The 23,882-nt window shown below is 33.0% G+C and overlaps 2 protein-coding genes across 2 annotated transcripts; one reads left to right on the forward strand and one right to left on the reverse strand.

The window, feature by feature from the left end:
- The first annotated feature begins 10,540 nt into the window (after positions 1-10,540).
- On the forward strand, positions 10,541-11,440 carry LOC114717633 (probable methyltransferase At1g27930). Its single transcript, XM_028902842.1, has one exon. It carries the CDS (start codon positions 10,541-10,543, stop codon positions 11,438-11,440), a length of 900 nt encoding a protein of 299 aa, XP_028758675.1.
- A 7,277-nt stretch (positions 11,441-18,717) lies between these two features.
- On the reverse strand, positions 18,718-23,697 carry LOC114717635 (uncharacterized). Its single transcript, XM_028902843.1, has 4 exons — positions 23,353-23,697; positions 19,351-19,662; positions 18,915-18,966; positions 18,718-18,812 (listed from the first exon to the last, which is right to left on the reverse strand). Exons 1-4 carry the CDS (start codon positions 23,695-23,697, stop codon positions 18,718-18,720), a joined length of 804 nt encoding a protein of 267 aa, XP_028758676.1.
- Positions 23,698-23,882: the final 185 nt, after the last annotated feature.

A 23,882-nucleotide genomic window follows, 5' to 3' on the forward strand; every position in this document is an offset into this window, starting at 1 on the left:
ATGGAATTGTGATTTGTGACAATTAATCTTCAGAAATAGCTCTGCTTCTTCCAAGTACTGGGAAAGATCGATGCTGTACAACTGACACTCTTCTTTTTCTAGGAGTGCAACCATAGGAATGTATTTGAGTTGTTTATATAAAATGAAGAGCGTGAATTGTACAGGTCAAAGGCAGGAAACTAAATTAAAATCTGAACACGAATCATTTTATAGATATCTTAATGGATAAAATCCATCATAAACATGAAATGGAGCAGAACCAATATTAAGGAAAGTCCCAACTGGGTAGGGCGAAGGCTTGGATGAAATCGGAACCAGTTTCGGTGCTCATCCATTTGATGAGCACCATAAACTAATCAGATCTGAACCGTCCATATCTCATTTGGGTGGTTCAGATTTGATTTCATTTTTATTTTTATTTATTCAAAATAATTATTTTAATATGTATAGAATCTAAAATAGTGATGATCTCTTAACTATCATTCTTTCAAAAAATAATTTATTCTATTTAAAAATAATTAATTAAAAATTTTAAATCTGAACCGTTCAAATAAGATATGAACGGTTCAGATCTGATGAACTTACAGTGCTCATCAAATGAATGAGCACCGAAACTGGTTCCGGATGAAATCCGCTCTAGTAGTCTATTCCGCCGCGAAGGACGCTAGCACCTAAACTTGGTGAGAGAAAAAACATTTCTTGACAACAGTACACCTACAGGCAAAAAAAGTTTGGCAGGTAATTAATACTTTAACCTTCTTTAACCTTCTTCGTATTTTGTTTTAATTAAACAGAATTTTTTTTTGGGAAACATACAGTCCAAACCACTAAGGTCCGTTAAGAATATTTTTTTAAAAATTTTTTAATTAAAATTTGTGTTGAAATACATTTTGCTTACTAATTTACCCTTCATAATACTAAATTCCCAAATTTTAGCTAAAACAATTGTGAAGAATTTAATTTTTTTAACTTTAATTTTATCTTTTATTTTTACAAAGTATTGTTTGTTTAATGTTTTTATAACCAGAAAATTAAGCAATTTAGTTAATGCAAACGTAAAAAAAAAATTGAATAGAAATTTGATGAATTCTTTAAATAAATATATAATAAATCAAATTAAATAAGTTTTAAATGTTTGCAACAAATTTTTTTTAAAAATTTAAATTATAAATTTAGTTGCTTTATATAATTTTCCAAAATCATATAATTTATGTTATATGATGAAAAGATAAGTATTTAAAATATTTTCTAACCATTCAAAAGAAATCTTAAGTTTCAATATTTCATGAATAATTAAAATTATATGATTTTATAATATAATAAAAAAATTAATAAATTTTATAACATATTAAAAATTTGAAAATACATGTATTATAATTATTTTTTGCTGTATGAACAAATATTTTTATAGATATAAATATTTAAATGACGTTTATGTTAAAGAAGGATATTTTGGTCAAAATAAAAATTTGAAAGTCAAACTTAACGGTCAGCTAATAGTTGGATGAATAGAAATAAAATCTCAAAAATAAGGAAGTTTTGCGGAATACACATTTTAATTTAAGGAAGATTTATATACATTTTTAAGACAGAGAAAAAATTTCTGTAATTTAGATAAAATAAAAAGATAGTCAATATATTTTACTTATAAATAAAAGCACCAGATTGACACTAAAATGCACACACAAAGGGAAAAAATTAGCTCTGACTCTTCATTAGTGCGGAAGTCATTTTTTAGTCCTGATGTGGTCACATGAATTCTAAAAAAATCATATTTTTACACGCATTTTTGAAAAAAAAACCTACATTTTTTAAGTAAATCTTAATAAAGCAAAGGATTATAGTAAATATAAATTGAAGGTCAATACACAAAAACTAAACAGAGTAGAACAAGATCAAGGGCAAACAACATAAAGTTGAAAGGGTTTTATAAAAACAATGATGTTTACAAGTTCCCTCACATTTGACTAATTCCCATTTTGATTCATCCCCTACTGAAATAATGATCGAGTCTCCCACAGAAAAAATATTCTTTCACCATACAACACTCCTTGCCCAATAGCGATGTGTTCCACTTACTAGGAAGTCTCCCTTCTTCAAGGCATTCTTTATGTTTAGAGACATCCACTCTTCCATACTTCATAGGGACTGAAGAATTGACCAATATATTCTTTCAAACCTCCAGCCTCCCAGGTAATCCCCGAATCATCCAAGCCCTCAGCACTCCTACACCACATCTTAGCCCTCTCTCGTAACAAAACAATGGCTACCTGCGCCTTCAGGTATGTATTTAGCCAGCAACCTTCAATGTGGTCTCCAATTTGTGAATCCTGGCCTCTGCTCTCTTAGAATCCATACTTCCTGTGAAAGTCTCTGGATGATTACACTCTATATCTTTCCATATAACTTTCGAGACTACAATCTCATTTGATTCTTGCTGTCTTTGGGAACTGCTATCACCCCTGGTCCCTTCGGTAGAACCATTGTAGATCCTAAAATTTCCCATGGTTTGCTCAGTAAACCCGTTCTCCTTGGGCTCTTCCATAACTCTATTACCTCTTAAATCTTCTTCTAGCTTTCTCACTCTCTCTTCTACCATCTCACCCCTACGTCACTTAGCTATTGCAGCAAAGTATCTTGATTGAACTGAGGTCAGTTGGACGATTGGTTTGCTGGGTTAATGGGCTGTCCATCATCCTTATTGGTTTGTCAGGATCTTTTCCGTACCATCCTCCTCACCTAAGGATATAAGCCATTAGAAAAAAGAGAGGAAGAAATTCAAACACACACAAAAGTAGCTGGGGATGTTATGTGATTTAATTTGAAGTGAGTTTTAGAAAAACGATCATTACAATTTGGTACCAGATTTAGAGAATTGTGTTGTATCACATTGCATTTAGTAACAATATACAATAGTATCGTGTAAGCTTCATTGTTACTTTTGTGTATGTTTGACTTCTCCTTTCTCTTGGTGGCTTGCATCCTTAAGTGGGGAGGATGATATGGACAATATCTTGGCAAACCAATCAGTCATTACAACAGTTGAGAGATGTAATGGTGACAGTGATAGAAGAGAGGGTAAGAAAGCTGAAAGAATATTTGAGAGGCAAGAGAGTTGAGAAAGAGACTGAAGAGAATGAGTTCATTGAGCAAACTACAACATTCATTAAGAATACATAATTGTGGATACATTTACATTCCATTCTCTATTAACATTTTTTTTTTTCCAGTTCAATGAGAACGTGCATGTTATACAACAAGCGACCAAGAAATCTCTATAAAATGTTCTTTTTGCTTAACTGAAATTAAAACAGCGCTAAGGATCATCTAAAATTTAGAGGCTCTTCATCACACCTCAATTTGAAAAGTAATTAAAAATCTGGTAAAAAAAACAGAGAATTAAAAAAAAAACCTCAATAGCTTATCAATATCAATCAACCACAAGAAAGACTGAAATTTCACTGTATTCCGATACCCAAGATTTTTTGTCTAGAAAGCAAGGAAAAAAAAACGGACCGGACCAGCAGGTTCAACCAGAAAGCCGGTGAACCGGCCTGCAGTCCGGTCTGGTTTAGGTGGTGAACCGAAGGTTTAATGAACTGGTAGAAAACTAGTTTAACCGGAAAAAAACCAATATTAAATCGGGTAACCCCGGTTCAGTGGGTTACCTAGTTTTTTTTTTCCTCTGGCATACCAAAACGACACCATTTTATTTAAAAAAAGAAAAAAAAACCACTTCTTCTCTTTACCTTTGGTCGAGTAACTCGAGTTCCCTCATTTCCCTTCGCTCCCCTGATTCCTCTCGGGCTTGCGCAGAGCCTGCTCTTCCTTCTCTCAAACCCACGCCAAAATCGCCTCTTCCAAGTCCTTGCTCCCTGGCGTCGTTGGCTACAAAGGTCCTTGTTCGACCATTCCCCAACATCACGGTCGCCTTCCCCTTCGCTTTCGCCTCATCCTGCTTCGCCTTTGCCACTCGCATTCGCAAAAGGCAGAATCAAAGAATCAAAAGTCAAGTCATAGGCATCCACCTCGCAGTCGCATCCCGTGTTTGAGGCTCTGATTTCGCAAGTCTCCCTCACTCACCACCTCTTGCTTGGCCCTTGCTACTGGCAGAATTGAAACTCGAAAGTCGCAGGTCTCCCTCAAATCCCAATCAGTGTTGTCCCTTTGGTGCATTGAGTTGTGGGTAAGCTTGAAAATTTTCCCTTTCAGCTAGGTTGTGTTTTTAGGGTCAAAGAGCTACCTTTGTTTCTTCTTTCTCTCTGTAATATCCTAATAATTAAAAAAATAAAAATAAATAAATAATATATAATAGAGTCAACTTTCCACCAACTTTCAATGGAAAGTTGAAATTTGAAGTGAAAAATTTGGGAGAGAGTGGGAAAATGGGGTAAACGTATGGAAAGGAGAATGAAGACTTTAGTGGAAGGAGAATTAAATGCAAGAAGGAAAATTTGTGACGGGTGGTTGAAATTTGCAGCAAAAGAGAGAGCGTAGAGCCAGAAGACGAGGGTGCGGGAAAGAAAGAGAGAGAACAAGAATCAGAGAAAGAGAGAACGAGAGAGGAGCATAGAAGGTTTAGCATTTTGAAGAGTAATGCAAGTTTTGGGAATCATCTAGGTACACAAATATAATTCTTTTTATCAAACTTTCTTTATAAATATTTTCTATATATTTTAGGCTTCCTAATGATAGTATTACTAAAGTGCTTAGAGAAAATTTTGAGACTTATATATGATATAAATATGAAGTTTTGGTAAAAGAGGATCATGAAAATTTAGAGGTAAATGAGTTGTTAATTTTAATCGGTTAAATTTGTCCATTTGTTAGTTTTTAGTATTTAAATTAATTTTTCTAGTTGAAAAATCTGTTATATATGATTTGTATTATATTTTTACTGATTAAATTCAAGTTAAGTAATTTATTTGGATTGTTTGACATATTATTGAGATTTTAATTGATTTAGTTTTATTTATGGGGTGACTGGAGGTTTTAAAATAATTATTATAGCTAAAAAGTCTATTATTTACGGAAATATATATATATGGCAGTTATATCATTAAAGTTTTCATTAAATTATTTATTTATAAATATTTGAAGTATTATTGAATTTTTGATAGTTTGATTTTGAGGTTTAAACTTAAAATGGGATTTTTAGAATTTAGAACATAATAATTTTATATTTGGAATTGTAGAAAATCCTTTTTATTAAGGTAAATAATTTGGAGGTGGTAAATAAATAATTTGGGTTGTTAGAAATTTTAAGTTGTTTCTAAAATACTTAATAATTTTTTGAGTTATGAGAGCTGCGGGAATTTAGAATAAAAATTCAATTAAATTAGAAATTTAAATAAGGGTTAATTAATCTGTAAGTCCTTATAGTTTCAATCAATTTTGAATCAGGTCCCTATAATTTCTTTTCTTTTTATCAGGTCCTTATACTTTCACCTGCTTTTAATTAGGTCTTTTCATTTATTTTTCTTTTTATCAAGTCCTTATAATTTTACTAAATTTTTAATCAAGTCCATGTAGTTTTAATTTTTATTTATTAATTAAATATAAAATTAATTAAATAGATTAATACTAAAATATAAAATATTAGTAATGAAATTAAATTAATGATTATTTAATAAAAATAAGTAATATAATTAATTAATTCAGGAAATTCTTTTAGAACAATTAATATTCTTTTGCTGGAAAAAATAAAATTATTATAATAATTCATGGAAAAATTAGTAAAAAAATCCTTGTTTGAAATTTTAATTGGCCAGAAGGACCTGATTGGTGCAAGTGCAAGTATGATTCGTGAGTGCAACAAATCAAGTCCTTCTGGCCAATTAAAATTTCAAACATGGATTTTTTTTTTACCAATTTTTCCATAATTCATTGTTTTTATAATATTATTGTTTATAAAATAATAGTAAATAATATATACTATTTTATGTTTATAGAATAGTATTATTAGAAGTTATAAAATAAAGAATAAAAAATTCAGGGACTTAATTAAAAATAAGGTGAACTTATAAGGACTTGATAAAAAGAAAAATAAATACAAGAACCGAATTAAAAACAAGTGAAAGTATAAGGACATGATAAAAAGGAAAAAAACTATAGGGACTTGATTCAAAATTGGTTGAAATTATAAAGACTTGTGGAGTAATTAACCCTTTAAATAATATATAGAAGCTTAATTAATCAATTAATTAGTTTATATTAATATGTGGTTATATTAATTGCGTAGATTAATTATTGATTAAGCAAAGGATTGACCTTGTGGTAATCCTTTGTATTGTTTTGGCAAGAGGTAACCACTTTCCACTTATTATGTGTGCTAATATGTTGTTTGTAGGTATTTTGTTATTTTAGAATAATGATGTGTTATTTGGAATTCGAATAGATATATTATACCTTTTTAGCTATGAAAATTGTCTTGTGGAATTTTTAGAATTGTGATTGAGAAGTTTGGAAATGATATATGATTTATATCTTATGAATTATACTGGGAAAAGATTGAGACATTTTTGTTATATTGTGAATGATTGGTTGTTATTTGGATTTTGGATTGAGCTCTATTCTATCACGTGGTAAGGCCGCCATTGGTGCACATTGGTTGGTTTCTTCTTTCGTCCCTAGAGTAAGGGATAGACCTTTGTGGCTTTTTATTCGTCCCCCAATGTGTGGGATAGGCCTATAATAAGGAATGGACCTTTGTGACTACTTATTCGTCTCCTAAAGTGTGAGATAGGCCTATATGTCGGATTGATCCTCTATAGTGAGGGATAGACTTATGTGGCTTGTGTGTTAGCCCTCGTAATAAGGGTTTGGATGATTGAGATTATTTGAATATACATATTTGTATTTTCATTGATATATATGTTAAGATTTAATAATTATCCCACTTGACATCTCACAAGCACATGTTAATATGTATGATGGGTTAGAAAATTGGTTACTGAGGCATTTGTTTCACCCCGTGGTTTTTACTATCTTCAGATGATAGTTTAGGTGGTGGCTCATCAGGGAAGGCTCTGGAGGCATAGTGTGCTGTTATAGCTTGTATAGTCTCTTTGCTTTTGTTTTATGTGTTGACTTGTTATATATTGTCACATAGAGCCCATATACTCTAATGCTGTAAACTAATATTTTTAATTACTACTATCTGATATGGGGGTCGTTGGAAGGCTAGAGATATTGAAGACTTTGCATATTATACTCTTTTGATAGTGTTGATTTTTGACTAATGGGCTGCATGACTTATAGTAAAATGATTTATCAGTTCATGTGTTTGAAAGTATAAGTTTGGTTTGGGCTAATGATTGAATGATATTTCTGGACTTTGAAAGTCCAAGGCCCAAGTTAACAATCGATTTTGCTCGTAATATAAGTTTATTTCTTTTAACCATGATAGCGATTTTAAAATTTTAAAGTTTCTTCTTTTCTATCATGGTTAATCATTCAAATAAATTGTTAGATTTAATCTAAAATGGTTTTGAAAGAACAATTGTCACACTCTCTGGCTGTCGAAAGGTTTGGGAATGGAGAAGATGAAAATTTTCTATTTGATTTTTGAACATTTGAAGTAGGAGAGAAAAGTAGTTGATGATTTTTTTTTGCTGAAACAATATAGATTTTGTTTCTTTGGGAGATTGGATGAAATTGATTTTGGATATGTGAAGTATAAACACTCTTAGCTTGAAACCGAAGAACGTAGAAATCTGTCTGTTTCAACTTTCAAATATTGATTAGTAATCTTCTAGTCAAGGAAAAAGTATTGATTAATAATTAATATGATATTTTTAATATTGTAAATTAAATTATATTATTTTAATATGACCGGTCTGACCACGGTCCGACCAGTAACCTTTGACCCATTGCCTTGACTGGTTTAATCTCCGGTCTGGTTTTTTGTTCCTTGCTAGAAAGATGAAAATACTCTTCTTTTGTTTGAGTTGTAAATTGCTGAGTGTGTTTCAAATCACCAAATTCTTATTATAAATCACTGAATTTGCATTGTAAATCCTTGTAAATTTTATAAGTGAATGAACAATTCAAATTTAGCAATTTATAACAAAAATCTAATGATTTACAACACAAATTTGCGTGAAATTTAAGAAAATTCACAACTCCAAATACAAGTTCTTTTAGTATAAATGAACAACTCAAATTTGGTGATTTATAACAAGAATTTGAAGATTTGCAATACAAATTTTGGTGATTCGCAAGAAATACAAGAAAATTTACAACTTCAAAATAAAGCATAGGTGTTTTCATCTTTTCTTTGATCTTTGAGAGTGTAGTGAAATTTCAAAAAAAAAAAAATTTAGAGGCAGACTGATATTAATTAGTCACTATGGGGTTTAGTGAAATTTTCCCAAAAAGAGATTAAAAAATATTTTTCATCAACATCACTACTGACGAGGACCTCTTTATTCCAAGAGTGGGCTAGATATTGCACCTTTTTGTTTTTGGGCCATTAGGTTAGATGTTGAACTGATCTGGACATAAGCACAAAATGATCCATTTTTTAACAAACCCCTTCCCCAACAGAGAAGGGACCCGCGATTATGCGGGAAGTTGTGGAGGTGTTATTGAACCAAGAAATGCTCAGCACATGATGTCTATGGATGGAAATAGGATATGCAATGCGTTATCCTTAATAGGTCTGGCTTGTAAGTACTAGTTGGTCTGAAACTCACCTATGACCTGTTATAGACTTTTTTTTTCAACCTAAACTTGACCTTCATTAATGTTTGGCATGGCATGGCTTGGGCTTATAAAAAGGCCTGTAATTTTAAAAATTTTAAAATACATAATAAAAAATACATAGACTAATGAAAAAGCAAAATATACATAATGTACAATAATAATTTTTTAATTTTGTCTTTGATTTAATTTTTAATGTCATATGTACTATTTTAGATCTTAATCATAGTTAATATTATTGAAAAAAAGTTATAATATATTAAAATTTTGGATAAAACTAGATGTAAGTACAAAATTAAAATTAAAATTAAAATTAAGACAAATAAATAGGCAAAAAAAATTATTAACCTACAACGAATAAATGGGTATCATAATTTGATTAACATAACATATAAGTTAGTTAATTTGTCAATTCTTCCCCTTCATTTTAGCTATCCTTCTAAAATAAATTGTTTCATTGTTATTTTATCTATACTTTCAAAATTCAATGAAACAGTGACTACGTATAAAAGAAATAAATTGAAATAGCACATTAAAATAATAGCATAAACTAATTTTATCTTATTATTATAATTATAAATTTATAATAGGTTCAAACCAACCTAACAGGTTTAACAGGCTTCTCAAAAAGTATAGGACTGGCTTGTTAGGCTAAACAGACCTTTAAAAAAACCTGGGCCTATTTCTATTTTTAAACAGGCTAGGTCAGACTACACGCTCCTGACAAGCTGCCTGGTCTGTTTCGACCCCTGATGATAATGACCAAGTTATCAGTACATTAAAATGCAATTTGTTTATATTGTTTCATTTGCTTCCTCTGAAAGGTGGATTTGAATTCTCTGTATGACCAAGGAGATTGCAGTGGCGGAACGTGAGGGAAGTTGGCCATTCATATGATGCAGAATGGGAGAAATTGCGAACAAATGCTCCATTATTATTAACATGCATCAGAAGATGAAAGAATAATGACAATAGTTAATAATCTTCAGAAATAGCTCTGCGATCTTCAAAATATATATACCAAGGAAAAATGTTGTACATAAGCCGACACTCTTTAATATCTAGGACTAGCTAGGAGTGCAAACCGTATGATTATGTGTTTAGCTGTTTCTGGATAAATGAAAAGAAGCTTTAATTTCTAGAAGGTAGACTTTTTAAAAACTAGTTATGGCCATAATGTATCTGAAAAAATTGTCACTTTAAGACCTAACGTGGCCATAAGCGGCTTAAAAATCCTATCTTTTACATCTATTTTAGCTACGTCATGTTTAAAAATAACTTTCAGTTTAAAATATATTTTTAGGCTAGTTGTCTAACCCGTCTTTAAAATTAAAAAAAAAAACTCAAACTTTTTAAACTGGTTTAGAAGATCACTTTCATAATCCAAATCATCATTGGACGTTAAATATAAATATTTTCTTAGTGAGACTTTGAACCTTAGTTTTTCTCACGTTGTAAGGGATTAACCTTTTTCTGTTAAACCCAACCTAATATATGTTCATTTTAACTTATATAGACTTGCAATGCAATAATCAAATCAGTTCATATATATGTTCATTTTAACTTGTCATAAACCAAATAAGTTGTGGTAAAACAAAATGGCTGATCCACCGTTGTTTTGGGAGGGAATAACGGAGACGAGGTCCAGTGAGTACTAATATTAGAAACTATAATATAAAGTCAACTTTATGAGCCAGAAAGTGCCACGTTTAGATTGAATTAAGCTCCGTGTTCCACATCACTCTTCTTCCTCCTCACCTTCATCTTCATTCTATTCCTTTTCCTTCCCTCACATTTCACACAAATTAAACCCTGACATTATTATAAACTGTGCACTATGCAGTACATCAGAAAGGACTCCTCCAGAAAGAGATTACCTCCCATTTCCATTCTTATCGGTAAGCCTAGACTAACCACCGTCTTGGTCATCGGCGCCGTCGCCGTCACTTTCCTCATTCTCTACCTGACAAGATCATCGTCCAACGCGTCCTTATTATGCTATGACTCTTCCGACGTGCCCTTCACCGAAGCCGACGCCCTCATTGCGGCGGAGTTTGAGAAAACTCCGAGCCCTCTCGTCGCCATCCTCCACTACGTTACCTCTCCTGTGACTCCCCAGCTATCTCTGGCTGAGGCCCGAGGCCCTTTCGACATCCTCCTCTCCCTTGCTCCCTGCAACTTCCTCATCTTCGGCTCCGGCCATGACTCTCTCATGTGGGACTCATTCAACCCTCATGGCACCACTCTCTTCCTCGAGGAAGACCCCAAGTGGCTCCGGTCTATTCTCCGCCGATTCCCGGTCCTAGACGTCCGAATAATGCGCTACGGGACTCGCCTCTCCGACGCGGACGCTCTCCTCAGCTCCTACAAAGAGGATTGTTGGGGGGCTAATGTTACGGTAAGATTGAAAGGGAACGAAGGGTGCAAGTTGGCTCTGAACAACATGCCGGAGGAGGTGTATAGTAAGGATTGGGACATTATATTGATCGACGGGCCGAGAGGGTATGAGGCGTCGTTGCCGGGGAGGATGGCGGTGATATATTCGGCGGCGGTGATGGCACGTGGGCGGAAGAAGCCGGGGGTGACGCACGTGTTTGTTCATGACGTGGATAGGAAGGTGGAGAGAACATACGCCAAGGAGTTTCTGTGTTTGAAATATAAAGTTAGTGAGGTTGGGAGGCTTTGGCATTTCGTCATCCCTCCTGCCATTAACTTCGACGATCATGGCTTTTGCTAATAATGAATTTTAAGTTTTTATACAAATCAATGGAATTACAAACTAATGCATCTAAATTATATCCTCTTTTCAATCCTATTACTCTTTGGAAGGAGTGCTCATCACCCAGATAAGCATTTCAAACTTATCAAATCTTGACCTTCTAAATCTGGTTTGAACAATTCAAATTTAAAATTTTTAATTAATTATGTTAAAATAAATTTTTTTAAAAAATGATGATTAAAAGATTATTTTTATTTTAGATTCTATACCCATTAAAATAATTATTTTAAACAAATAAAAAAATCAAATCTAGACAATCCACATTAGATCTGGACAATCCAAATCTGATGAGTTTGAAGTGATGAACACCCAAACTATTTCAGAGTATCCACTACGAGCAATAGTGACTAATACTCTCGTATCGTAAATTTTCGGAAGTGGCCTTATTGCTGGCCACAAGGCTCTCTCCACATATATCGCTAAGGATTGAACCCCTGACTAGATGTTTAATGAACCCAGCCAAGTGCAGTTAGAGATTGAATTTGGTCATAAATATAATAATTTACTCTATTTTATCCTTCATATTTATTGTTTTTTCAGATCAATTGTAGACACATAATCTTATGTTATATAAGGTTATTTTAGGGGATTAGATTATATATTTGTTATCATTAACTAATTTATCAAACTCCTTAATTTATTTAAATTACTTAAGTAACTCTTATATATTAGAGGAGAGGGAGCAATGAGGACCTACGACATGTTTTATATCATAACGCGTTTTGTCTAAAAGCTTAATTTTTTCCACCTAGCATCTCTTTATAAAACTTAACTAATTAATCAAACTTGTCTAAATAATGATTTTTATTGAAAGTAATTCTAGTATTTTATAAGAAATAACTAATTTTAACTAATTGCATTAGTTTATATGTCAAGTTATTATTAAGTTCTTTTATATTTATAATAAAGAGCGAAATGAGTACTATAATTAGACCCCTTGGTGAATTCACTTGTTGAGTAGATTCAAGCAATCTAAATCTAAAAATGGTGATAGGTAAAAATAAATGATAATAAAATGAAAAGACTTATAAAGAATGCAATGAAATACGGGAAATATTAGGTGCTCATTTAGAATGACGATAGATTTTTTAAAAGCAGCTTTTTCATTATGGTTTACAGAATATGATATAAGTATATAAATACTTAATATGCAGTTCCAAACAAGCCAAGAATATAGACTAGAAAGAAAACTATTCAAGAAAGAACCAATCCTAAAATTATTCAATTAATGCCCATACTAATCATGTACATGCACATCAGCTTTAGATTAACATTGTTTAAACGTGAGTTAAATTGGTCAGGGACCAAATCGTGTGCGTGAAATGTTTTTATATAATCCATAAATTTTCTATATATTTTTTAACATTGTTTTAATTCAGTTTCTCTTTAATTTTTATAATCTTTTTGCAATTTTGGTGTATTCTCTGTGTAATCATGGTGCAATCCCAACATCTAATTATTGGGTCAATGCATGAGGTTGATCATAGTTTAAATGTAGTAGATAATCTTGAATAGAGGTAAAAAATTTTTGACCAGAGGAATAGAGGTAAATTTATTATTCATGAATTAATTTTATTATATATAATCTTGAAGTGAAACACATTATATTATTTGCGAAAATAAATTGTTAAATTTTTTAATAAAATCACAAAACAAATGCTGCCCCGTTGACGAAAGGTCCAGAATCAGCCAATGGACTTGACAGTGAATTGATTTCAAAGTAACGTCTTGGTGGAGAGACCTGAAGATTGCAGGAAGCTGAGATCATACAAGTGAAAATGTTTAGGTACCTTTAGCTCTAGATCCCATTTGGTATGAAATATTGAAAATAAAAAGTATGAATAGGGATTAAAATTAAAAAAAAATTATTAAAAAAATGTTTAGCAAGAAAAATTGCTCGTTATATCAAAATGGACAAACCCATATAAGTGGAATTAAGAAGTACCATAGAAGGAAATGGTATTTCCCAATCCCACTTCCATGGGTTTGTTCAATCCCATGTAATAATAAGTAATTATATCAACTGTGATCTTAATATTGTAGATTTCTAAAAAGAAGTGATACAGACAAGTGAAAATGTAACTGTCATCTCTTCTCTTCCTTACATCGTGCATTGACTAATTAAATACAGAGGATTTAAATCCAATTGGTGTAATGCTATAATGCTATAATCCATCCCTAACAGCATTGTGATATTTACAGAGTAAACATTCACATACTGACTAGAAAATAAAAAAAAGTGAACACTATGCATGTATAGAGAATGGCATTCTACGCCCTACTATTTACTGTGTAGGCAGATAGGATCAAGTATATCAAAAGTCGCAAAGTACCATTCTCTCCTCAAATGCGAGCCGCTGGTGGAGTTGCCTTTGGTGAGCAGAAAATTCCATGAAAATATCCCTAAGGTCACTGGCCATCTTGAACTCTCGAGTTCCAACACGAACAATCTTAAATCAGTTCTCTTTCCATCACATTCTTTTTGCAATGTCTTGTTCTGAAGAATGCAATTCTCAATCAGAAATTTTGACTACACAATGAAGGGAAGATTGCCACGATAAACCTTCAAACAATTTACCAACAATAATTACGTGTAAAACCCACTCCAAATCCCATATTTAGAGCCCACGATCCTTTGCAAGTTATTGAACGATTCAGTTCTGAATCAAACATTTTGATTACACCTTGCAGGAAAGAGACAATTGATAATTCTTAACTTCCGTATAATCAACTTTCAAAACACAACTTTAGATGATGAGAACATATGTCTAGATGACTTCTATTGCGTTGGGCTCAAATTTGTCATTTTCAAACTTGTTCATTTGCAGGAGACAAAGTACTAAGTGTATTCAGATCAAAGATTGCGACAATAAACTTTCAAAACAATTTACCAACAATAATTACATGTAATTGTATGAAGTGGACTATCTTTAGCCTAATAAGAGAACAAAGCCCCCAGCTCATCGCCTTTGGATGCTATTTATACTACGGGTTTGTTATAACAAGAAAACAAGAGGATTCTCACAGCATGAATGCAGAGAGGCAAAGTGGAACTTCTCACAAAATAAAACATCCAAGTACATTCCTATCAATCAAAACTAAAATGTTTTAAATGACAATATATTACTTTCTTAGCCTTCAAATATTCCAAACAGTCATAAAAAGATTAGAATGAATTAAGTAACAACTAAGCGGACCCGTGTTAATTGTGACTGTTCACACATTGTGAACAGTATGATTTGCCATAGATTTTTTGAACATATAAATAATACATATAACAGTTTTTGCGGCCTAAAAATACTCCTATCCATCCAAAGAACAAAACACCCAAAAATAAAAAAGAACCACAAAAATAAGAGAGAGAGAGAGAGACACGAAACAGAGAGCAAACAACTCAATCCAAAAACATACATATGACAGCAACAAAGGACGAGAAACAGAACTCAAAACGGAAGAAACCAGCAAAACACGATTTACATATCCTCAGCCTATACATCCCTTACAGCAGCTACCAAGATAGGCTTCACACTATCACAGGACCTCAGAAAAGGGATGGTGGTAACTGATAAAGACACACAACTGCTAAGCAATCTGCAACTTTGTTACCTTGGTAGGAACAAGGAAAAATGAATAATTGAACTAAAATGCCTAAATTGAAAACACTTCTCCTCCCTTCTCCAGTCTTCTCAGTCCTAACTCCAAAACAACAGGATAAATCATGCTTTCCCAGCAAGCTTATATATTATGTTGAGGTTTGGCCCAAGATTAATTTCCACCTTGTGGCTTAAGCTTAAGCATCCTGTGAACGATCAAGATTTTGATGACAACAAAACTTTGAAAATTGTGCTCGACAGATCAGATCATTTGAAGTGGTTGAAAAATACATCAACAGGTGAAGATTGGATTCATAAATCTTTATCATCTTTACTAGTAATAGTAGTTGTTATAGTTTAAGCTCGGAGTTGTTCTCACTATGCTTTTTGTCAAGTTTCATGCTGAAGGATTTGACAAAACTTTGTTTTATTGTTGAAGTATTTGATTTCGACTTTCTAAGATATCAGAAGTTCATAACAGAAATCTATGAGTTAATATTCGAATATTACTATTCTATTTGAACTGAGAATGATTTCTCAAAAATCAACTCAGTCACCTGTATACTTCATCGTCTACACAAGTTCAATATTTAGAGCAATATCTTTGTATTAACCATGCTTAGTCATTTACCTTAACACAGTCAAATATTCTGATGAAGAATTTGTTGAAGCTATTCAAGGTCATTCACCTAGCCATTTCTTACAAAGCTAAATGACTTTTCGGATGGCTTCATCAGTCGCCTACTTGTCCATAATCTACTATTGAATCGAGCTTAATAAACTGTGATATAGCTGTTAGAGTTACAAGCTTTAACCTTGAATTTATTCTATGTTAACTCGAGCCAAGTAGCATTCAACCTCAAGTTGCTATTGCTTATCGGTCACTGGTTGTTGCTTGACCTGAGGTTAACCTTTATCAACTCGAGCCATAAACCCATTTTTGAGAATAGCCTTGCTCAAGTCAAGTCAAGTTTGTTCTAACCTGAAGTTACTCTCTTCTAGTGTAACTCAAATCTTATCCAACCTGAGGTCAACCCAAGCCAAGCACCGCGCCCTAGAAATTCTTCATAGACAACTGGAGTCAGTTAATTCTAATTGGAAGTTGCTTATAAGAAAACTTGAGCCATCCAATATTCTTGACTTAATCTTATCGCTATCACTCTCAAATATCTAAAACACTTACCGTCGATGACATTACTTGACTGTATCATTTAAAAACATCAAGATTTTGTGCCTTAGTTCATAGCCAACTAGAGTGAGATTTATATCAACCGAGTCAGAATGCTCTGTATCTCATAACAACATCTTGGATTTTTCAAATGTTATCTAACTTTAATAAAAGCTATTCCAAGCCTTCCCTAAATGTGTCTAAGTGTCATATAACATATGAGAACATATTAAAACACATTTTACCGACATTAAAGCAATGGATTTATTATGAAAACAGACAGATGCATTTAATAATTCTCAACAATCACACGCTTTAGCTCCAATGGAAAGATTGTTGAGTCTAATGGCTATTCAACCAGCTTCAACTATAAATAAAAGAGCATTTAAGACAGAATAACAACCTTGAAAAATTAAACGTGCTGAAACTCTGTTTCATTAATGTCACATTCAAAGCTCCAACACCTATACTCCCTATGCTTCAGCGTTCATCATTACTCATTCTTGAAAGTAAGAGTTCAGTCATTGCAATCATTTATTACAGGTTGTAAGAAGGTTACATTACAAACTTGAGGGATCTGATGTGAGTGCAAAGGCTTCACAAGTACCCATTAACTCAAATACCATGTTAAACTTGAAAGATATAATATATTGAAATCTCAAGAGGTTCTTGGGGATTAGACATAGATAAAATATATTGAAATCTCTTTACTATTTAAGTCTTTGATTTCAAGTTTCATTCACATTTTTATAATAACCCAATCCACCCCGTCCTGAGTGTAGTGCTAACACTTTGAATGATGCTCTCAGGAAGATTTAGTATTTGCCTACTCAATGATTAGTTGTCTACTACTTTACTGCAATTATTTCCAAAATATACAGTAGGCGTCTATCCCGAGACAAGATTATCAGGAAAAGATTACTCCATTGAAAGGGAGTGAGGATTATTTGGCCTAGAAAAGAGGTCAAGTGAACGTATTGTGGCTTTACAAGTACCCAAATCGAACTTGTGGAATTAGTGGAAAATCTCAAGTGAGGAGCTTGGGGTTTGGATGTAGGCTCAAGTTGAGAATTTGAACCAAATGAACCTAGTGTTTGATCTCCTCATCTCGCACTATCTTACTTTGCAAGTATATACACATTTTATACTTTGTTTCATAGACCTTATATTGTGCTATCACTTCTTTATCATCTGTACAGAAATTTAAGTACCCAATTCACCCCTTCTCTAAAACTAGCCACCTAACACATCCGAGCGTTTCAAACTCTTTCATAGCTTGTTTAGTTGTCTCACAAACAACTTGTGTGGCATCCTAAATCTAATTGAACCAAATTATATGAATGAATAATCTACAATAGCCAGTGCTCCTCATGAAACTATTCCGGGCAAGAATGCTCTTTAGCCCTTCGAATAATGGATTAAAACACCACAAAAATTTGCATACATGTGAAACAAATCATTTATTTATTAGCCATAATTATTTCCACCAAATTTTAAATCAGTAGCACGAGGTGGTTAAGCAATAACATAGACAAATCACAAAGGCGTTGAATGACACTTTAAACCATAAGAACAAATCGTAAGGCGTTCTAAAAGAATTTTCTATTGGCTAGATGCGAGATACGATGTTACCTTAGATGCAGGCATTAATGTTCCAATTGATGCTTTGATGTTTTTAAGCCCCACCACCTCTTCAGTCATCACCCATGGCCTGAAAAAGATAAAGGTACATTTCTCGCCACTTCACAAATAAATGGCCTAATTTTAAAAATTCACGTTTTATAATTAGTTCGTAACGATTACATTATTGACCACACAGACAACCACTTTGCAGAACAACTAAATCAACTAGAATACTATAAACCAAAATGATAATATTTAATTACGAAGATAACATGTTTATCAAATATATATTGGGCTAACGAAAATCAATATCATAAACACAAAAGAATCTAAAATCAATTAAAGCCACTATTTTCAACACAAAATGATAATACTTTTAGCTCTTACATTGAAGTGCATGACAAATAACTAGTTCGTAAACCTGCAAGAATTTTTAACTCTCAAATACAAAGTTAGCTCATGTCATAACCAATTTGACTGTCCAACATTTGAAATATCTCTTAAATGTAAACTAACATTTAAGAAAAAAAGCAGATTGCATATAGCGCCAGTCCACTAGATGAAGCAATTATAAAGGAGAGCTTTGCATGGTAAATCTGCCTATTTTTGTAATCTATTGTACACCAAAAAAGGGAACTGTCAAATTCCAAACACACCTTCCTGTTGAAGACATCACTATCTGAGTGGGGTCGTTCAAAAAGTTGTGAAGCTTTTCAAAATCTCCTTTACTATCAAAGACAAAGGCCCCTCTAGTAAACAACTCCGACGATAAACTCGGAAAAATGTACACTCTGGGTGATACAGAGATGTGTCTGTATAAGAATTCTTCAATTGTTGGTGGAGATAAAGTTTTATCCAGATTCCCAACTAATATCATAAATAAGTTTTTTCTTCCCACCAAGATCTCTATCTTCCAGTCTTTTGCTAAGAAGCTTGGCAATCCTATCTGCTTTAATTCAAAAAAAAAAAAAAACAAAACAAAAAAAAAATGCATCACATTTAAGTTAAATGAATAAGAAAAATGGTGGTGAATATGACATATACGAACTTTCACATGAAGATGGATTTTTACTGATTGACCGCCTGGTACAGCGAGCATCCTACACAGCCAAATAAGATATTACACACTAAAAAATAACCACAAAATAGAACATGCAACATGAATACATTTTGTCAGAATGTAAGCGACTCCCTTCAATCTTAAAATAGTAACAAGATAACTAATTAATAGAGATTAAAGAAACTAGTTGTAATTAATGTGTGGTGATTTTCCTAAAATACTCTCTTTAATCATTTGTATTGAAACCACCCCTTAAACCCCCCTTTAAATGTGATTCAATAGGGACAGTTTGTGAAAAACATTATAACCTTAGAAGACAAATTGAGGTCATACACAGAGTAAACCTCATAACTAATTCTTATATTAGGACTGAAAGAAGTAATAGTTAGCGCTTTCAACAAACATAAAGAGGCATATGACTTGCCATGTATAGGCGCTCAAGAAAACTACTTTTCTGTTTAATATTTTGGCTTCCATTGCAGGGCTGTACCACTTCCAATCCACTAGCTCCCTTGGAAAATGAAATAGAATTAGCAGTAACTTTAGTTCTTTCCCTTGCAATCTTCAGAAATGAAGCCACTACGGGATCCAGCCCTGAAGTTGGCTGAATTTTGCAAACATCTGCTACAGTGGCATTACTGTAAATTCCAGCTACAGGTCCATGTAACCAGAGAAGTGTATAGGTGCATAAGCACTCTTCCTCTCCTCCGTTGAAAGAATGTTCCTTCTCTTGCACCTACCAGATCAAGCAAATAAGAAGGCAGCATGTAAGACATTCCTGGAAATACCTTCCCACCCCAATAAGTCAGATTTGCATTCTAATAGAATTTAGACTTCAGCAGTACTAACGTCATTTTAAGAGTAAAATCAAATATTGCTCAGCTCAAGAAGAGTTGGAGAAGAAAAATATTAAATAGGTTGAGAAATTAGTCATTAGATGTAGGCCATTCAATAGCTTGAATGCACAGAACAGCAGCCACCAACAACAGAGTATATGTTAAAGAATAAAGCAACCCCACCGCAATTTCCCACTGAAGAGAGATGAAAATATAGCTTAGGCCAAATCTAGGTACTTTAGGCGTTGCAGAAGCAGATGCTTAAAAATGCATTCATGCTCGCATGAATCTTATTTTGACACAAACTCAACCAATTCTCATATTGCAGTGTAGCCTTTCACCCAACTCATTTATATTATGAGGAACAGGAAATGAAGAGGATAATAAAACTTGGTAAGGTGAATAATGGTTTATATTATCTTGACGAGTAAAATGAATGAAGTAAGCTCCAAAGTTTGTGACCCTCTTCTCTTCATTCAAGTCATTTGAGTCCACACGTGATAAGAATTGTCTTCACTTTCATCTTGGTCATCTGCCGTTTCATGATACTACCTCAAATCCTTAGTATAAGAACTAGTTGGAGATTTAATTTGGTACTAAATATAAAACTCCAATCCACTTTGTCTTTAATCCTTATCTATTTTGCCCCCAAGTAATGTAATTGAACATGTTAAAGAGTTTTCATCAACAAGTAGTTCCAATGCACATGATTAATAAAAGTATTTTATGAAAGAAAAATTTATTTATTACAAATAACTAACTTACTAATTTTCTTTATATCTGTAAATTAGTTATCTAGCTCTTATCTTAAGAACCAAAAGTAGTATTAAACTAACATTCTTTATATAAAGGATTAGCCAATGACATTTTTCTTTCTGAAGTACTATGTCTTGCTCCTACTCAAGATTCTAAAGTTTGTCTCCGTAACACAAATCAATTTAGAGCTAACCTCCTCTCTTGACTTCCTAATCAAGATTTGTCATTAGTAAAGAGCATGCACTTGGGATTTCATTTCCTCTTGAATGAGCTTAGTTAAAGCATCTAAAATCATGTTGAACAGATAAGAACACAAGGATAACTCGTTATGTAAACCAATACCCATAAGGAAGCCCTCTGTCTCACCTAAGCATGCTTGCATTAGTTGCTGCTCACTCATAGATTTCCTTTACAGCCCTAATATAAGAAACATGAACACCTTTTCTTTTAGAGCTTTCCAAAGCTATCTCTTTTAATACCCAATCATAAGGTTATTCCGAGCCTTTTTATCATTTCATGGGCTTAAAAATGATCTACTCAATTCTTTTTTAGCAAAAATGTAGGCCTTTAATATAACAACAACAAAGTTTTATCACACTAGGTGGTATCATCAGCTACATGAATCAAACAGTACTATAATATTCTATCAATAACCAGATCTTTAAATAGATTATTAACTAAAAGATCTCACTCAATAACTTCATTTAATGCTTTCTTTGGTTTTTCCTTACTTTTTTTAAGAAGATTCCATACTACTTGATCAACCATCCTTGCTAATGCATCTAATTGCCTTCTTTAAACGTGTTCAAACCACCTCAAATGATTTTCTAACATTCTCTCTTCAATAGGTGCCACTCAAACTCTTCCACATAAATATCCATTACGAATTTTATCTTTTCTTGTATAACTATGATTCACCTCAGTATTCTCATCCTGGTGACCCCTACTTTATAAAAGCCTAGCATTCACTGCTATACACATTACTAGTTTTATATAGTACAATAAAACTCTTCTTTTACCTTATCAGGTACTTTTCAATTACAAATAACTCCAATAGTTTTTCTCCATCTAAACCCCCCAACTCGGATTCTATTATTTCCATCTCTATCAACTTCACTATTTTTTTTTCTCTAATTAATCCCAAATATCTAAACTTTGCTACTTGTGGGATGATTTGATCTCCAAATTGAACCTCTAGATCGTTTCAAACTTGTCTCTTATCAAAATTGCAATGCACATATTTTGTCTTACTCAAGCGAAAACCCTTTGATTCCGAAGTTTTCTCCACAACTCAAGCAGAGAATTAATCTCTGCTTTTGACTCAGCCAAAAAATATATTATCAGCAAAAAACATGAATTTAGGGATTTCTTCTACTGTTGTTTCACATCTAGGCATTGTAACACTAGTTATCGCCCAGAAATGCTAGGCACCCGTAAGTTTCTAGGTGCAAATTTGTCCCGAAAATTTAAAATCGTAGTAATATTGCCCCTACCAATTAAAAAAAACACCATTGAACATTAAAAATGTTAACTATTAACCTTAGTTTTTTAATGGTGAGAAGAAATATTGCTACAATTTTAAACTTTTGGTACAAAGTTGCACCCAAACAACTTCAGCATAACTAACGCTCCTGAGTAAAAACTTTCATGACAAATTTACACCTTAACCCAAAAATATTTTCTCAACAACACTACTCATTGTAATTTTGTCTTTAAATTTTTTTTTTTTTTTTACTAACACTCAAGCACCTTAAAGTAATTTTTGGCACAATTTTTTCAAAATTTTTATTGATAACTCTCACACCCAAAACATCATGACCACGATTACACCAAAAAATACTCATTGCTAGTGAGAAAATGCATTTTTAAAAAATTAATCAAAAATTATTTTAGGTATTGAGTGTTACTAAGAAAATACTCTAAGAGCAAAGTTATATCAAATTAAGGTGTTCAATGTTACTGAAAAAATATTTTGAGGATAAAACTACATCTTAACCCTTAAAACAAAATATTTCGAACAAAAAAAGGTTAAACATATGCATATGATTAAGAGAACAAAATGCGATATGTTCAATTTCAGTCTCAGTGGACATTGTTTCTTTGGGTTAAAATGCAAATTTATTCATAAAGTATTCCCTCATAAACATTTAAGACCATAAAGCGTTCTTGAGTCTATCTGCACACATGATCCTCCTCAAATAAAGTAAAAATGTCATGCCCATCAAATGTAGCTAGCATCCAAAACCTTATAATACATAGATATCAAGTAGGTCCCATCCTACTAACGTAACGGACATTAGGTATAAAAAATGGACGTCATTTTTACTCTAGCAGTATTTGGGAAGCTGTAAAAGTGCTTTTTAAAATATTTTTTCACAAATTGAGACAAATTCCTCCACATATTTATTTTGTATACCGTAAAATCGCTTTTAAAACTATGTTTCGTTCCATCCAAACCAGCCCTCCATCTAAGAACGTTTATCTGTACTGTTGCACCAAAGAACCCTTTCAAATGTCCATAAGAAAATACTACCAATTTGCATCTTAATCTTTCTTCTTTATATCATATATTTGAGTTAACGTTTACGGAGCAAAAATGTCATGTCTCTTATTTTTATGATAAACCACGCTAAACTAAAGCAGGCGAATTTTATATGTTATGTTACGCTCAAAACTTATGTGAGACGCACGTGAGAAAATATTAAATTAATAGATTCGCACCTCAATTCTGAGTTAAATTCTCTAAATATAATTTTTATAATAAAATAACCACAACCACCGTCAAAATAACACTAAAAGAATGATACTGTAGCGCTAATGGGAGGAGTACTCACCGCAACAACGGTAGCGTCGTAGAAGCGAACATCTTCAGAGTTATACTGATAGCAAGCACAGACGGTCGTTCCTGGTATGATGCTGCGGCACTCATCGTCTTGGAGCTGCAACGAAACCGGTCTGAACCGCTTCTCGAACTCTTCCACCTCCTTCAAGCTATTGAAGCATTGAGCTTCAAACAACTTATCGTGACTGTCGCCGAAATTCAGGAACTTCAGTCTCAGAACTTCTTCTTGCTCCAGCACAACCCTCACGGAGTACCACGCTTCATCGTCATGGCTCCTGAACTCGACATTGAACTTTGATGCATCATCGGCCGCGACTTCGTTCTCCGATCGGGACATTTTGGTTTGGAACCAAGAAAAGCTTGCAGTTGAAGCTAAGAATCGCAGAAAATTTCAAATGCAGAAGAAGAATTTGAAGATTCTAGAAGTATTTCACCCCGTTTTTGTCGCGAAGCGGCTTCAGAAAACGCTGCGTCTGGAAGATACTGAAATTCCTAATAATTCCGCTCACCATCACTGGCACT

This window comes from Neltuma alba, unplaced genomic scaffold (assembly GCF_004799145.2).
Source record: "Neltuma alba isolate B1F8T4 unplaced genomic scaffold, ASM479914v2 tig00011757_pilon, whole genome shotgun sequence".
Taxonomy (NCBI): Eukaryota; Viridiplantae; Streptophyta; class Magnoliopsida; order Fabales; family Fabaceae; genus Neltuma; species Neltuma alba.